This window comes from Clytia hemisphaerica, unplaced genomic scaffold, assembly GCF_902728285.1.
Source record: "Clytia hemisphaerica strain Z4C2 unplaced genomic scaffold, Clytia hemisphaerica genome assembly, whole genome shotgun sequence".
Taxonomy (NCBI): Eukaryota; Metazoa; Cnidaria; class Hydrozoa; order Leptothecata; family Clytiidae; genus Clytia; species Clytia hemisphaerica.
The window spans coordinates 412545-430296 of NW_027103473.1; the positions used below are offsets into that span (position 1 = coordinate 412545).

At 37.4% G+C, this 17752-nt stretch overlaps 3 protein-coding genes across 3 annotated transcripts in view; 2 read left to right on the forward strand and 1 right to left on the reverse strand.

Moving 5' to 3' along the window:
* LOC136798491 (DIS3-like exonuclease 2) overlaps nt 1–17752 on the reverse strand; it is a 426120-nt gene that overhangs the window by 36824 nt on the left and 371544 nt on the right. The window lies entirely within an intron of this gene.
* Nucleotides 74–3366, forward strand: LOC136798489 (uncharacterized). The gene has a single exon (XM_067055111.1). The coding sequence runs from the start codon at nt 112–114 to the stop codon at nt 2785–2787; it is 2676 nt and encodes an 891-aa protein (XP_066911212.1). The 5' UTR covers nt 74–111; the 3' UTR covers nt 2788–3366.
* LOC136798403 (uncharacterized) lies at nt 3828–6675 on the forward strand. Its single transcript, XM_067055010.1, has one exon. It carries the CDS (start codon nt 3828–3830, stop codon nt 6480–6482), a length of 2655 nt encoding a protein of 884 aa, XP_066911111.1. The 3' UTR covers nt 6483–6675.

Genomic DNA, 17752 nt, shown 5'->3' on the forward strand with positions numbered 1-17752 from the left:
TCTCCTTTGGCTTTTGTAGCACCTCTTTGTTTTGTTTTGCAATTTTTATGAACTCTCTTCTGTTTTTAGAGATACTAATATGGAATAAAGGTAGAAACAAGAAACAAAAACATGGATACAAACTATGATGTTTACAAATTGATAGAGAATGGATTTCTCCCGAAAATACAATACCTGGTTGAGAATGATTTACTGGATGTCAATGCTCTTATTAAAACACGTTATTACGATGATATGTTCGATTTTTATGGAATCCTGGGAATCCAAAAAATGCACCTTTTAAGTGCTGCAGCTGTTTGTAACCAATATGAAATTTGTGATTATTTGTTATCAAAAGGTGCTGATCCAAACTTGATAATGGTACACCCCGGTATTGGAGTTTTGGGTGGACAAGGTTTCTCAGCGTTGTTTTGGTCCTGTGGATCTAACGTTTCATCCAAAATTATGAAATTATTACTCAATCATGGTGCGAATCAATTTATAGAAAATAATATTTTCAAATATGCGATGGTTTTGTTGTTACATTATATGAGAGACCCGATTTCTGAAGATTGTTTAATCAAGATCAACTTATTGGCAGAAAACTTTCAGTCAAATACCGGAGATGAACAATCACAAGCAACTATATTGATAAACGTTATTGAAATACTGCATCAAAATGACCAACAACCGTTGTGTACTACCATCATCAAGAAGTTGATCGCCAAGGGAATCCATGCGGACGTGTATGCAATAAGTGATAATTATACTGAATGTGTTTCTCACAGTGGCCACAGGTCACCTTTAGAAGTAGCTATTGAATGTCTGTGTTATCCCTGCGTGAAAGTGATTCTCAATAAAAGCAGTGCGATGGTAAATAGAAAGGACTATGGAAAAGCACCATTGCATGTCTTGTCTACAGATCTTGTAGGAAAAAGACAACAATTCGATGCGCCTTCCTTTGATTGTGAACAGGCTGAGATAGATATTTTGCAATTACTCCTTCAACATGGTGCTAACATCAATGAAATAAATGCATCTGGTGCAACTCCGCTATTGATTTCTTCATGTCCAAAACGAAAGTCGAAAGATCCTGAGTCTGAAGATAGCAATCGTTTTAAAAAGTTGTTACTTGCAATGGGTGCAGATGCCAATATACCAGATGATAGCTATCGAACTCCTTTAATGGTCTCAATTGAAAGACATTTTAATTTAGAAGACATTGAGCTTTTACTTGATTCCACTGATTTAAGTAAGAGTTACTTGGGCTTGAATTTGTTGATGTATTGCATTTTTATGGAAAATGCAGATAGTGTAAGATTGCTTTTAAATCGAGGATTTGATCCAAATTTTGTTGATTCTAACCAGATGAGTGCACTACATCTTGCTTGCGCTAAATCAAAAATTGAAATTATACGGTTGCTTCTTGAGCAGGGGGCTAATGCTAACAGAGAGAACGCCTGTGAAGAAACACCAATGTTTTTTGCCCATGGTTCGAATTTTTCGGAAATCCAATCATTATTAATTCAATATGGAGCTAACAAAGGTCATAGAAACATTTTTGGTTTAACTTCAGAAGCAATTGCAGTTTGTGAGCTCCCTGTAATGTATAAATACTCCATAGCATCGATTCAAAGTAATAGGCTATGCCTTGAGGATGGTGAAATTGATGACTGGCTTTCAAGGGAAGGTTGGCTATTATCTTTGATTGAGAGGACACAGCTGTTTCTTGGACGGCCTATAATTTTAAGCTCCGAACATTGCCGTTTAGTATTTAAAAGTGTGAAAGTCTTACTATCTCGTATTGCTGATGAAGTTCGAAAGAATTATCCTAAACTTTCATTTACACCTGTTTTGTCTGGCAGTGTCAGTGAAGGTACAAAAGTCACTTATCCTGATGAATTCGATTACTTGCTTTTTCTTGATCACTTTGGTGATGGTTTGATTGCTGTTAAAGAAAACTGCTCACCAGGTTATTTTAAAGTGCGATCGCAAGACAGAGCTGATGATAATTTGAAACCATTTTTTGATGAAGATAGATATCTTTTACATGGTAAACTTAAGAAAGGTATGGTTCGTGCCATCAACTATGCAATCGCCAAGAACACCACTTTTGAAAATCTGGGACTTTATTTGAGAAACTGTGTAAACACAGGATACAATCAAATACCGTCAATTAAACTTTATTGGGTGAATTCTAGTCAAAAATTTATGCCAATATCTATTGATCTTGCCATTGCTATAAACATCAAACAACCACCATTTTGCTTTGATCGAATCATCAAAAATCCGATTATCGAAGAGGCAAAAAACGAAAGCTGTTTTCTAATTCTAAAAGCATCTTTTGAGTACATTGAGGAAGATAAAACCAAAATAAACGGAACTGTTCGCGCATCTTTTTCAAAAATTGAAACAAAGATTCTAAAAGGTTGTCCACCTCAATATCGTATGGGATATAGACTGGCTAAGGCTATTCGAGAATGGTGTCCGTTAATTCAAAGTAATTATGACAAAATAAAACCGGAAGATGTACTATCGTCTTATTACTTAAAAACATGTCTTTTCCATGTACTAAATAATGATCCTGATATGGATTTATCACCTGTAAAAGCTGCCAGAGAGATTTGGAATTTACTGTTGAAGAAAATTAACATTAAGGTTGACAGTGATTTTGATTATGTGCCAGCAATCTCATCCTTCTTTATCGATGACTATAAGATTTATGATGATCCAAGTGATCATAAGCTAAATGTAAAAATTTGCCACATGATTTCAACTATGCTTTCAAAAATATCTCTTCATTTTTAATTTTTCTTTATATATATTGAATGGACATTTTTGAAATTATCCTTACCGTCATCACGCTGTAAAAAAATTCACGCTTTTTTTATAAGAATATCTTCTATAAGAATATCATGGTGAAAATTGCCTAAGAATACCCTCTAGAGGATGAGTTTCACAGAATTTGATAAAAATACAGTCATTTTGTATTTGGTTAACAGAAAAAAAACTGCTTCCTTTGTTCATGCTTTGTTAGATTTGAGTTCAAACTTTAAGGCAGAAATGTAATTTTAGCTCCAAATGTTCATTCAAAAGTCCAAAACTCTCAAATTGATCAGTTCTCATGTTTGTAAAAAAGTCAAGACTAAAAAGTAAGAATACATTTTGGCAATTTCTTAAGAATACTTGACGCTCATCCAAAGTGCACTATTCTTATAAAAAAAGCGTGCATCTTTGATTTTACTTATTTTTTATGTTATGCCATTTTCAGTCTATGATTTTATGTTGAATGATTCAATAAAAAGAATCACCATATTCCATTCCATTAGGAATTGAGATAGAGAGGGGCTTCCCTGTAAATGGCTTGATATCTACGGGAATTTCAAATGCATTGGTGTAATAACTACGCTACCTTATTGGAACTAATTTTCGCGGGAATTGATTTTAGCGTTTTTTGCGGTTTTTCGTCAAAATCGCGAAAATTTGAGCCCACAAAATACAATTTTTTCCAATTTTATCGAACAATTTTTAAAAAACCCTAGGAAAATGAAAGAAATTTGTCCAAAAAAGGGCAAAATCGCGAAAATTAAAACCCGCGAAAATTCCAGAATGAAAAAAACCGCGAAAATTAAAACCCGCTTAAAATCCCAAAACAGATTATCATTTTTTTTGCAATTTTTCGCAAATCTTAATAATTTGATACTTGGAACCATTTTTTGTAAATGAATGTTGAAATTTTGTAGTGTTGTTCCTTCAGGTTCTCATAACTAATATTTTAATTATTTTAATTTCTTTCGTTTAGATACCAATAAATAATTTTACTTACTAAATAACAATGTTATGATATAATGGATATCTTCAATCTAATCAAAAATGGGGAAACTCAAAAATTATGTGGATTGGTTGAAAGCAGCTCTTTAGATGTCAATTCTATGGTCGAAAATTCAGATGGGAAACAAGTTCGCATTTTGAATGCTGCTATCGAGTGCAACCAATATGAAATTTGTGAATATTTGTTGAACAAAGGAGCTGATCCAAATCTGAGAGGTGAATCAAATTCGGACCAAGAAACATCATTATGGCTCGCTTGTAAATCACACGTTTCTCCGAACATCGTGAAGCTGTTGCTACTTAATGGTGCTGACCGATATACATCACATCCACCTGTATTATTTCATCTGTTTCATTCCTTTGATCAAACAAAAGCTGACTTTCTTTTAGAAGGTTATGATGTCACAAACCATGAAACTTCATTTTTACTGTCACGGTGTATTGTCAAACTTCATCATTTTGAAAATCACATCAACAATGAAAATCCAATATGTGTTCAAATGTGTAAGAAATTGACTGATATTGGGTTTAATGTCGAGAAGGACGTGTTGCATACAGCTGCTTGTTGTCTCTGTTACGGATCCATGAAAATTATTTTAGAAAAAAGTAATATTTCCGTTAATGAATTGAACCAACTAGGTTTGGCACCACTTCATATATTATGCCAAATTCAGTTAGATCCAATTGAAAAACAAGAAGAGGTTTTGAAATGCATTCGTTTACTACTAGCTGGAGATGGTACAAATATCAATCTACTCAGTAATGAAGGACAAACAGCATTTAATATCGTTCACAAAACTGGTCGTTTAGCAGAAAAAGAAGTTTTATTAGAGCTAGGAGCAAATATTGACTTTCCTTATAACGAAGGTCGAACTCTTCTGATGAAATTAATTGAGAAAAATGACGATTTTGATGACAAAGATAATGTTGATTTTTTGATGGATTCCTCCGATTTTCAAAATTGCTTCGGATGGGATTTGCTGACTTTTTCGGTATACATTGAAAACCAAAGGTTTGTCGAGTTGTTATTGAACCGAAAATTCGACCCGAATCTTGTTGGCTCAAATAAAATGAGTCCGTTACATTTCACTTGCTGGAGAAAGAATATCGATATCATTAAATTACTTTTAAAATATGGTGCACGTGTTAACGCTAAGGATAAGTTTGGAGCTTTACCAAGTCATTATGTGTTTGGTCCGAATTCGATTGAAATCAAAGAGTTGCTGATGGATAATGGTTCTATTGATGTCTCTGAAGAATCGTCAGATTTCACCTTCAACCAAGTATTAAGTGATAAGAATGAAGAAGCGAAACCCTTTAGCACCGTTTACGAGAGCAGCGAGGATGAGATGTGTACGTTTCACACAAAGGTTAGTACGTTTGTAAAACGCCCAGAATTAAAGGACAGTGAAAATTACGCATTGATTTTGATGCGTGTTCATATTTTGTTACACAGGATTACCTTCCGCTTTCGAGAGATCTTTCCAGAACTTTCATTTACACCTGTTTTGTCTGGCAGTGTCAGCGAAGGTACAAAAGTCGATTATCCTGATGAATTTGATTACTTGCTATGTCTTAATCACTTTCATAATATTGTCCAAATTGTTGAAGACGGAAGTCCTCCTGGTTTCTGCAAGGCTAAAAAACAACCAAATATTAAAAAAGAGTACGAAGTATACTTTGACAAACAAGGCAACCTTAGAAGTACAAAGATAACAGAATTTTTCTACACATTTATCAATATGATTATTTCTGACAACAAGATTTGGGATGGTCTTGGATTCTACCTAGAAAAAGGTCTCGATCGTGCTAACCCTAAATCAATTGATTCTTTGACACTTTTGTGGATAGGACCTCGGTATAAATTTCTTTCGATATCAATTGATATGGTTGTTGCTTTGGTAGTTAAAGATCGGTTACCGGGATGTGTTCGTACCAACTTCAAAAGTCCAATCATACGAGAAGCATTGAAAGAGGGTTGTCTCATTGTTGTCAAACGAGCTAAGGAGGAACTTGAAGAACTTGAAATGTTTGATGACGAACCATATTCAGAATCTGATTTATTTCGGATATCTTTCTTTAAAATCGAAACCAAGATCTTTAATACTTGCCCTCCAAACTACATATCAGGATACACATTGGCAAAGGCTGTTAGAGAATGGCTGCCAGATTTTTCGACATCGTGGCTCAAATTTCCCGATGAAAATGAGTTGCCAAAACCCGAATATCCATCCTATTACTTAAAGACTGCCCTGTTCAAAGAAATTGAGAATAACGCAGATCTTGAGAATGCATCGCCGTTAGAGATTGCATGTATAATATGGGAAAGTGTCGCAGAAGGGTTACGTAAAGATAAAATACCGTCATTTTTTGCTGATGGCTGTTTAGTTTATGGTAATTTTCCATATTATTATAGAAGGGATAAACGGTTACCTAATGATTATGGTAAAAATGAGTTTGGTGATATGATTTTGGATAACAGTCCAGAGCTTGAATGTGATCGAGAGAATTATGAGAAACGTACAATTAGCTGGATCATCAGTGAAATTTTACGAAGAGTTTTGCTCCAGAGGACACCTGATCAAATTCGCTGTAAGAAAGAGACTCTGAAGAAAATGATGGAAGAATGGGATTTGACGGATTTGACGGATTTGACTGACTCTGATGATTAATTTTTGGGCCTACCTTGAGGTTTAATGAATTTAACTATGTCCGTCCGCCCTTTCTTTTGTTTTTCCGTTTGTTACAAGCTTTTATCGGGATTGGATGATTTTTTCCACAAAGATGCAAAATGGCAATGCTCAGTATTTGACGGAGAAAATTGAAATTTTGTTTTTTTTCAAGAAATCTAAAATACGCAACCAGCCACAACCAGCCACAATCAGCCACAATCAGCCACAACCAGCCACAACCAGCCACAACCAGCCACAACCAGCCACCCCAACCCACAACCAGCCACAACCCAGCCACAACCAGCCACAATCAGCCACAACCACCCAGAAAAAGGTACAACTACCCAGGAAAAAAGGTACAACCAGCCACAACCACCCAGAAAAAGGTACAACCACCCAGGAAAAAAGGTACCACCAAACCACCCACACCACCCAAAAAGGTACAACCAGCCAGAAAAAGGTACAACCACCCAGGAAAAAAAGGTACAACCAGCCACAACCACCCAGAAAAAGGTACAACCATCCAGAAAAAGGTACAACCACCCAGGAAAAAAGGTACAACCAGCCACAACCACCCAGAAAAAGGTACAATCAGCCAGAAAAAAGGTACAATCAGCCACAACCACCCACAACCACCCAGAAAAAGTTACAACCATCCAGGAAAAAAGGTACAACCAGCCACAACCAGCCCAGAAAACAAAAAAAAGGTTACAACCAACCCACCCAGAAAAAGGTACAACCACCCAGGAAAAAGGTACAACCACCAGGACAACAGAAAAAGAGTACAACCAGCCACAACCACCCAGAAAAGGTACAATCAGCCAGAAAAAAGGTGCAACCAGCCACAACCACCCAGAAAAAAAAACAACAACCACCCCAAAAAAGCAACCAAACCACCAGAAAAGAAAAAACAGGTAACCACCCCAGAAAAAGGTACAACCAGCCAGGAAAAGGTACAACCAGCCAGGAAAAGGAAAAAAAAAAGGTACAACCAACCAGCCACAACCACCCAAAAAAGGTACAAACCACCCAGAAAAAAAAAAGGCCAACCAGCCACAACCAACCAGAAGAAAAAGGTACACCACCCAGGAAAAAGGTACCAACCACCCAGGAAAAAAGTACAACCAGCCACAACCCACCCAGAAAAGCAACCCAAAAAAAGGTACAACCACAACCAGAAAAAAAGGGCAACCAGCCCAGAAAACAGGCAAACCAGCCAACCACCAGGAACAGAAAAAGGCAAAAGAAAAGGTACAACCACCCAGAAAAAAAGTTACAACCAGCCACAACCACCCAGAAAAAGGTACAACCACCCAGAAAAAGGTACAACCAGCCAGGAAAAGGTACAACCAGCCAGAAAAAAGGTACAACCAGCCACAACCACCCAGAAAAAGGTACAACCACCCAGGAAAAAAGGTACAACCAGCCACAACCACCAAGAAAAAGGTACAATCCAGCCAGAAAAACGGTACAATCCAGCCAAACCACCCAAACCCACCCAGAAAAAGCCAGAAAAAGTTTACAACCACCCAGAAAACAACCACCAAAAAACAACCAAACCAACCCAAAAAAGGTACAACCACCCAGAAAAGGTACAACCAGCCCAGAAAAAAAAACCAGGTACAACCAGCCACAACCACCAGAAAAAAAGGTACAACCACCCAGAAAAAAAAAAGTTACAACCACAACCACCCACCCAAGAAAAAGGTACAACCAGCCACAAACCAAGGGAAAAGGTACAACCACCCAGGAAAAAGGTAAACAGCCAAAAACAAGTACAATACAACCACCAACCAAAAAAAGGAAAAAAGGTACAACCAGCAAAAACAACCACAAAAAAAGTACAACCAAACCACCCAGAGAAAAAGGTACAACCAGCCAGGAAAAAGGTACAAACCACCAGGAAAAAAGAAAAACAGGTACAACCAGCCACAACCACCCAGAAAAACAACCAGGTACAACAGCCAGAAAAAGGTACAACCAAACCACACAACCCAAAAAAAAAAAGTACAACCACCAGCCACAACCACCCAGAAAAAAGGTACAACCACCAGAAAAATGCAACCACCCAGGAAAGGTACAACCAGCCAGGAAAAAAGGTACAACCAGCCAAACCACCAGAAAAAGGGTACAATCAGCCACAACCAGAAAAAGGTACAAACCAAAAAAGGTGCAAACCAGCCACAACCACCCAGAAAAAGGTACAACCACCCAGAAACAAACTACAACCACCAGGAAAAAAGGTACAACCCCACAAACCACCCAGAAAAGGTACACCCCAGGAAAAAAAGGTACCAATCACACAACCCACCGAAAAGGTACAACACCAGGAAAATCAACCAAACCGGAAAAATACAAACCACCAGGAAAAATTACAACCAGCAACAACCACTACAACCACCAGAAAAAAGTTACAAGCCACAACCACCCAGAAAAGGTACAAACCCAAAAAGGTTACAAAACAAACACCCACAACCCAAATTTAAAGACTTATACCACAACATTTTTCAAATCAACCCTTTTCCTTTATATGTGACCTTCCATGGGAAAAGGATCACTTTCGTTTTCTACGATAATCTTATCGATACGATAATTCATCGATAAAGTAACTGAAGTCAACGATAACAATTATAATTTTGATCGATAGATGGGTAGCTAACGATACTAACGATATCGTTTTCTATCGTTACAGTAATACTTTTATCGATAGACAAATAAATGTTATCGTTAGATATAGGTCGTTTATCGATAAACCCCAGATAAAACCTCTTTATTTATCGATACACCTTTCTATCGCTAAATTCTCCATCTTGCTTATCGATAAAAGAGCATAACATCGCCATATTCTACATCCTTATTGATAACTTTTTCTTTGTTTTTGTTTTTTTTATTGATTTACCTTTGGGGTCCAACGAACTCTAAAATTAAAGAATTGCTAGTCTCAACCCATTAAGACGAATTGCTTAAGAATTGGCCATTCCGGCGCATATTTTAGCGTTGTTACTAAAAGTGGTAACAGGGGGTAACAATAGGGTAACAGGGGGTAACACATGGGTAACACATGGGTAACAGGGGTAACAGGGTAACAGTTTGAAAATGGTGGCTCTGAGGGGTCGGAAATTTGAAAATTGACTTAACCAATATTGTTGGTGAATACAATGATAGAATGAATGATGCTGGCCAATGCAATGATGGAATCGATGTTGCTGGTGACTGAAATGATGGAATTGATGTTACTGGTGAATGCAATGATGGAATCAATGGTGCTGGTGATTGCAATGGTGGAATCAATGGTGCTGGTGAATTCAATGTTGGAATCAATGGTGCTGGTGAATGTAATGCTGGAATCAATGGTGCTGGTGAATTTAATGCTGGAATTATTGGTGCTGGTGAATTCAATGGTGGAATCAATGATGCAGGTGACTGAAATGATGGAATCGATGTTGCTGGTGAATACAATGATGATGTTACTGGTGAATGCAATGATAGAATCAATGGTGCTGGTGATTGTAATGGTGGAATCAATGGTGCTGGTGAATTCAATGGTGGAATCAATGATGCAGGTGACTGAAATGGTGCAATCGATGTTGCTGGTGAATACAATGATGGTGTTACTGGTGAATGCAATGATGGAATCAATGGTGCTGGTGATTGCAATGGTGGAATCAATGGTGCTGGTGAATTCAATGTTGGAATCAATGGTGCAGGTGACTGAAATGATGGAATCGATGTTGCTGGTGAATGCAATGATGGTGTTACTGGTGAATGTAATGATGGAATCAATGGTGCTGGTGAATACAATGGTGGAATCAATGGTGCAGGTGACTGAAATGATGGAATCGATGTTGCTGGTGAATGCAATGATGGTGTTACTGGTGAATGCAATGATGGAATCAATGGTGCTGGGGAATGTAATGCTTGAATCAATGGTGCTGGTGAATTCAATGTTGGAATCAATGGTGCAGGTGACTGAAATGATGATCGATGTTACTGGTGAATGAAATGCAATGATGTTACTGTGCTGAATGCAATGATGGATCATCAATGTGCTGGTATCTGTAGGTGGAATCAATGTGGCTGGTGAATGCAATGATGGAATCAATGGTCAGGTGACTGAAATGCTGGAATGATTGTGAATGCAATGGGTGTTACTGGTGCAAATGCAATGATGGATCATGGTGGGTGAATTCAATGTTGGAATCAATGGTGCAGGTGACTGAAATGATGGAATCGATGTTGCTGGTGAATGCAATGATGGTGTTACTGGTGAATGTAATGATGGAATCAATGGTGCAGAGGGCTTAAATGGTGGAATCAATGGTGCAGGTGACTGAAATGATGGAATCGATGTTGCTGGTGAATGCAATGATGGTGTTACTGGTGAATGCAATGATGGAATCAATGGTGCTGGGGAATGTAATGCTTGAATCAATGGTGCTGGTGAATTCAATGTTGGAATCAATGGTGCAGGTGACTGAAATGATGGAATCGATGTTACTGGTGAATGCAATGATGGAATCAATAGTGCTGGTATCTGTAGGTGGAATCAATTGTGCTGGTGAATGCAATGGTGGAATTAATGGTGCAGAGGGCTTAAATAATGGAATCGATGTTGCTGGTGAGTGCAATGATGATGTTACTGCTGAATGCAATGATAGAATGAATGATGCTGGTCAATGCAATGATTGAATCGATGTTGCTGGTGAATGCAATGATGCAATCAATAGTGCTGGTGAATACAATGGTAGAATTAATGGTCCTGGTGAATGCAATTTACATTCCCCCTAAATGCAAACGAAGTAATCAAAAATATGTCTCAATAGTTTAAAACTTTCAGAACAAGGAAAATGATAATTCTATAATTTAGGCTATTTTAGTAAGAAATTGTTCTACGGGATATAAAAAATCAATTAATTTTTGAAAAGATCTACCCCTGGACACAAAAGTTTATTTGCTCTCTCAACCGTAGAGAACATCCAAATCAAGTCCTGATGTAATTTGACAAAGAGACGCTTTTTTACAAAAAATATTGATATACTTTTGTATATAAGTGTGGTATCTTTAAGCTTTATTAAGCCAAATATTCTTATTGTACCGAATGATATGCCTTTAGTAAAACTAGATTAAAATTGTCACCAAGCAAACACCCCGTGAACACTGGGAAGGCCATTTTTAGAGGTACAATGTTCTCCTCATTATTCTATTTTCCTTATATTGACAAAATGACTTATTTTATTAGTTTGATATTGATGATATAAACGGATAGAAAGTGAAACCCTATTTAACTTTCAATAGCTTTAAAACACGTGGCTTTTATATTTTTACCCCTCAGTCCTCAGGGCCATTGTATTAACTAGCACCATTAATTATATCATTGCATTCACCAGTAACGTTGATGCCATCATTGCATTCACCAGCACCATTTATTCCACCATTGCATTCACCAGCACCATTGATTCCAGCATTACATTCACCAGCACCATTGATTCAATCATTGCATTCACCAGTAACAACGATTCCATCATTTCAGTCACCTGCACCATTGATTCCAGCATTACATTCACCAGCACCATTGATTCCATCATTGCATACACCAGTAACATCATCATTGCATTCACCAGCAACATCGATTCCATCATTTCAGTCACCTGTACCATTGATTCCAACATTGAATTCACCAGTACCATTGATTCCACCATTGCAATCACCAGCACCATTGATTCCATCATTGCATTCACCAGTAACACCATCATTGTATTCACCAGCAACATCAATTCCATCATTTCAGTCACCTGCACCATTGATTCCACCATTGCATTCACCAGCACCATTGATTACATCATTACATTCACCAGTAACACCATCATTGCATTCACCAGCAACATCGATTCCATCATTTCAGTCACCTGTACCATTGATTCCAACATTGAATTCACCAGCACCATTGATTCCACCATTGCAATCACCAGCACCATTTATTCCATCATTGCATTCACCAGTAACACCATCATTGCATTCACCAGTAACATCGATTCCATCATTTCAGTCACCAGCAACATCGATTCCATCATTGCATTGACCAGCATCATTCATTCTATCATTGTATTCACCAACAACATTGGTTAAGTCAATTTTCAAATTTCCGACCCCTCAGAGCCACCATTTTTAAACTGTTACCCTGTTACCCTAGTGTTACCCCTGTTACCCCTGTTACCCATGTGTTACCCCCTGTTACCCTAGTGTTACCCCCTGTTACCATGTGTTACCCTGTGTTACCACTTTTAGTAACAACGATATTTTAGAGCTCGAAGGAAAGTTTTTTTCTGCCATTTTGAAAAATAGAAAGTTATCGATACTAACAAAATACTTATCGTTACAATTTATCGCTAAAGGTTATCGATAAAAACCGAAAAAAATATTTGTCAACGAAAATCTATCGATCCCAAGAAAATATTTATCGTTACAATTTATCGCTGAACCTTAACGATAAAATGTATCGTTAAGATCAAATCGATAACTATTAAAAAACTTAGCGATAGAAATCATCGATGTATCGCTATTTCATCGCTATCGATAAGTTTCTGAAAACGAAAGTGATCCTTTTCCCATGGAAGGTCACATATTTGATTTCAAAGGTTGAGAAAGTTCCATATTCAGCCCTCACAGATTTCATCTTGAATTTCTTTACTGTTTTGTTAAGACACCAGGCATATGACTGGCTCATTCTAAATAATTTGTGCATACCCCTTTGCCCTAAAGGTTGTTAGTAGACTTGGGTGTTGATTGTGAGAAGTTGTTGCTTTTGTTTGACTTTGTTTTTGATCAACTCCACATCAGAAATTTCGTCCAGGAGACTTCCCTCTTGCTGGAGTTGACCTTCTGTCTTTCCTTATTAATAGTGGAAGTAAGTTTCTCTCGCTTTAGGTTTTGTTGTCCTGCATATTTTGTTACAACCCCTTATCTCCCTAGTTTTCATCATTTTATCATGTTATCATTTTGATCATTTTCAAAAAGAAAAAATATATATTTGTTATCCTTTTGCTTTCTTCTGTTAACCTATTGTTTTTTGTTAAGCCTTTATTTAACAATCAAGGTTATGTCAAAGTTAATTCAAGTTTTTAACAATTTCATCATTTTTTAAATTCAAAAAAGAAGGTAGAAAATGAACATGAAAAAAAATTTAAGATTTTTCCTACTTGATCAGAAACTGTACCTTCTGAAACTTTGTACTGCGCTGATTTCAAATATGTTTTCAGATTGTTTATACCTTTCTGGGATCAGAAGCCATTTTTTGAAGAATCCAGAATCCAGAAGCCATTTTTGCTCACTGAAGGATATGAAAAACCTGAAAAGAAAACACTTTTGAACGAGCTCAGTTCTTCTCAACGAGGTATTACTTCTAGTTGTATTTTTTCCCTTCAAGAAAAATGTATTGAAGTTTGCAAACTGTCAATTTTTCGAATAGACTTTAGTTCAAATATTAAGGGAAGTAATTTTTGTGGAAATCATTTTTTAATGACTTTAGAAAATAGTATCGATTATCATTTAGAGTAATGTTTTATTTCAGTACTAGTGTTATCTCACTTTTATTTCTATTTGTGTAAATTTTTATGTGATATTCTAGCAATTGCATCTTTACATTTTCATACAGAAAAGAAAAAATTACCTTTTTTGGCAAATAGATATTGTATTCATTACAGAACCTTTTGATATAATAAAAATATGAGGTCTATGAGGGCTGAATATGGAACTTTCTAAACCTTTGAAATCAAAGATCAAGGCAAAGGGTTGATTTGAAAAATGTTAAAATTGTCTTTAAATTTGGGTTGTGGGTGGTTGTACCTTTTTTCCTGGGTGGTTGTACCTTTTCCTGGGTGGTTGTACCTTTTTCTGGGTGGTTGTGGCTGATTGTACCTTTTTTCTGGCTGATTGTACCTTTTTCTGGGTGGTTATGGCTGGTTGTACCTTTTTTCCTGGGTGGTTGTACCTTTTCCTGGGTGGTTGTACCTTTTTCTGGGTGGTTGTACCTTTTTGGGTCTGGTTTGTGGCTGGTTGTAACTTTTTTTCTGGGTGGTGGTACCTTTTTCCGGGTGGGTTGTGGCTGGTTGTACCTTTTTTATTGTACTTTTTTGGGTGGTTGTGGCTGGTGGCCTTTTCCTGGCTGGTTGTACCTTTTCCTGGGTGGTTGTACCTTTTTCTGGGTGGTTGTACCTTTTTCTGGATGGTTGTGGCTGGTTGTACCTTTTTTCCTGGATGGTTGTACCTTTTTCTGGGTGGTTGTGGCTGGTTGTACCTTTTTTCCTGGATGGTTGTACCTTTTTCTGGGTGGTTGTGGGTGGTTGTGGCTGATTGTACCTTTTTTCTGGCTGATTGTACCTTTTTCTGGGTGGTTGTGGCTGGTTGTACCTTTTTTCCTGGGTGGTTGTACCTTTTTCTGGGTGGTTGTGGGTGGTTGTGGCTGATTGTACCTTTTTTCTGGCTGGATTGTACCTTTTTCTGGGTGGTTGTGGCTGGTTGTACCTTTTTCCTGGGTGGTTTGTACCTTTTTCTGGTGGTTGTGGGTGGTTTTTGTTTGTGGCTGATTGTACCTTTTTTCCTGGCTGATTGTACCTTTTTTCTGGGTGGTTGTGGCTGGTTTGTAATTTTTTTCTGGTGGTTTGTACCTTTTTCCTGGGTGGTTGTGGGCTGGTTGTACCTTTTTCTGGGTGGTTTTACCTTTTTAGGGTTTTTTGGTTGGTTGTGGCTGGTTTTACCTCTTTTCCTGGCTGTGGTTGTACCTTTTTCCTGGGTGGTTGTACCTTTTTCTGGGTGGTTGTGGCTGGTTGTACCTTTTTTCCTGGTGGTTGTACCTTTTTCTGGGTGGTTGTGGCTGGTTGTACCTTTTTTCCTGGATGGTTGTATCTTTTTCTGGGTGGTTGTGGGTGGTTGTGGCTGATTGTACCTTTTTTCTGGCTGATTGTACCTTTTTCTGGGTGGTTGTGGCTGGTTGTACCTTTTTTCCTGGGTTTTTTGTTGTTTACTTTTTCTGGGTGGTTGTGGTTTGGCTGGTTGTACCTTTTTTGTCCTTTTTTCTGGCTGATTGTACCTTTTTCTGGGTGGTTGTGGCTGGTTGTACCTTTTTTCCTGGCTGGTTGTACCTTTTCCTGGGTGGTTGTACCTTTTTCTGGGTGGTTGTGGCTGGTTGTAACTTTTTTTCTGGGTGGTTGTACCTTTTTCTGGGTGGTTTTGGCTGGTTGTACCTTTTTTCCTGGCTGGTTGTACCTTTTCCTGGGTGGTTGTACCTTTTTCTGGGTGGTTGTGGCTGGTTGTAACTTTTTTTCTGGGTGGTTGTACCTTTTTCTGGGTGGTTGTGGCTGTTGGTTGTACCTTTTTTTTTCTGGCTGATTGTACCTTTTTCTGGGTGGTTGTGGCTGGTTGTACCTTTTTCTGGCTGGTTTGTGGGTGGTTGTACTTTTTTCTGGGTGGTTGTACCTTTTTCTGGGTGGTTGTGGCTGGTTGTACCTTTTTTCTGGCTGATTGTACCTTTTTCTGGGTGGTTGTGGCTGGTTGTACCTTTTTTCCTGGATGGTTGTATCTTTTTCTGGGTGGTTTGTGGCTGGATTGTACCTTTTTTCTTTCTGGCTGATTGTACCTTTTTCTGGGTGTTGGTGTGGCTGGTTGTACCTTTTTCCTGGGTGGTTGTTGTAACCTTTTTCTGGGTGGTTGTGGGCTGGTTGTGGCTGGTTTGGGCTGGTTGTGGCTGATTGTGGGTGGGTGGTTGGCTGGTTGTGGCTGATTGTGGCTGGTTTTGGCTGGTTGTGGCTGGTTGTGGCTGGTTGTGGCTGGTTGTGGCTGATTGTGGCTGGTTGTGGCTGGTGGCTGGTGGTATTTTAGTATTACCCCTTTAAAAGAACTTTGTTCTTCTTAAATTACAGTTACAATAAAAAAAATACATTTTTAAATAGCATTGAACGGTTTTTTATATAATTATTTTATATTATAATTATTTTTAATTTTTTTTTTTCATTACAAATTCACAAAATTTTAGCTGTAAGTCATTTTTTATTTTGTTTGTAAATTTTCAGCAAATGGCTACACGGTATTTGTGATTCATTTTTCTCACAGTAACTTAAATCTTTTTCCAGCCAAGACATTGATTAAAATGTAGAAAAAAACTAACTCCAAAAAAATACAAATTTGAGAAACTCAAAATTCAAGCGGCGCCAAAATCTTCTAAAATTGCCTTCTTAGTTTGCCCGAATTTTGGTTAACCCAACTGCTACTGTAAAATTGGGTTATATGTTATCAGTATAAACCCCTCTTCATATTATTTAAATGAAACATTGTTGTTTTTATCAGAATGTCCAAAAGTTTTGATGCCTTATCTCAACAGATCGTATCGGATAGGTATGAATTTTGAATTTGAGAAACAAGTAATTCGTACAAAGTTCAAAAATGCTGGCTTTCCCACACGCTTTACAGAGAGCGTTATCAATCAATTTGAAATGAAGCTTGACACGTCGTCAGAATTCATAATCCCAGAGTTCTTGTTTAAAGAGCCAAGAAAGTTTATTCTAATTGAAATTCCGTTCTGTGAGGAGAATGAATCTTTATCAAAACGTTTTTTAGAGAAATTAAAGTCCTTCACTAAGAATAATATCGATTTTGCCGTTAAATGGTCCACAAAGAAAGTCAGGCAATTGTTTAATGTCAAAGATAAGAACCCATATCCGGCATGCAAAATTTATGAAGGAATTTGCACTTGTGGAAATAATTATGTCGGAGAAACCGAAAGAAAGAAACGAAACGTCGAAACCAGATGGGGGGAACATGAAAACATTGACAAAAACTCTGAACCAGCCAAACACCTGCGTAAATTCCCTAATCATCAATTCGTTTGGAAGGTTATCTTTAATGCCTCTGAGAAAACTGGTTTACGGAAGAACTTAGAGGCATCTATCATAGCCCTCAAGAGACCGTCTTTAAATGACCAACTAGACTCAAACCGATTAATTCTTTTCCGAAATGGAGTAACTTAGTCAATTATTTTAATTACTTTTTACATATCCTCTTAACATGCATTGCCTTTTGTATTTTATGATGTTTCTTTTATCCAGTTTTTTACTACATTTAATTGCTTTTAAACACATAAATTGTAACTTTTTTGATTTCCAATTTTTAACATCATTTGTAGCACTGAAGATGATTTTTAATCGAAAAGCTTTTGCTCAATTTTAAAAACATTGTTGTTTTTCTTTAAATTTACTTTTGGAATGGCAAAATTTCAAAGA

What these genes read in the sequence shown, in the direction of transcription:
- LOC136798489 (XM_067055111.1), top strand. Translation starts at nt 112, where the DNA reads ATGGATACAAACTATGATGTTTACAAATTGATAGAGAATGGATTTCTC.
- LOC136798403 (XM_067055010.1), top strand. Translation starts at nt 3,828, where the DNA reads ATGGATATCTTCAATCTAATCAAAAATGGGGAAACTCAAAAATTATGT.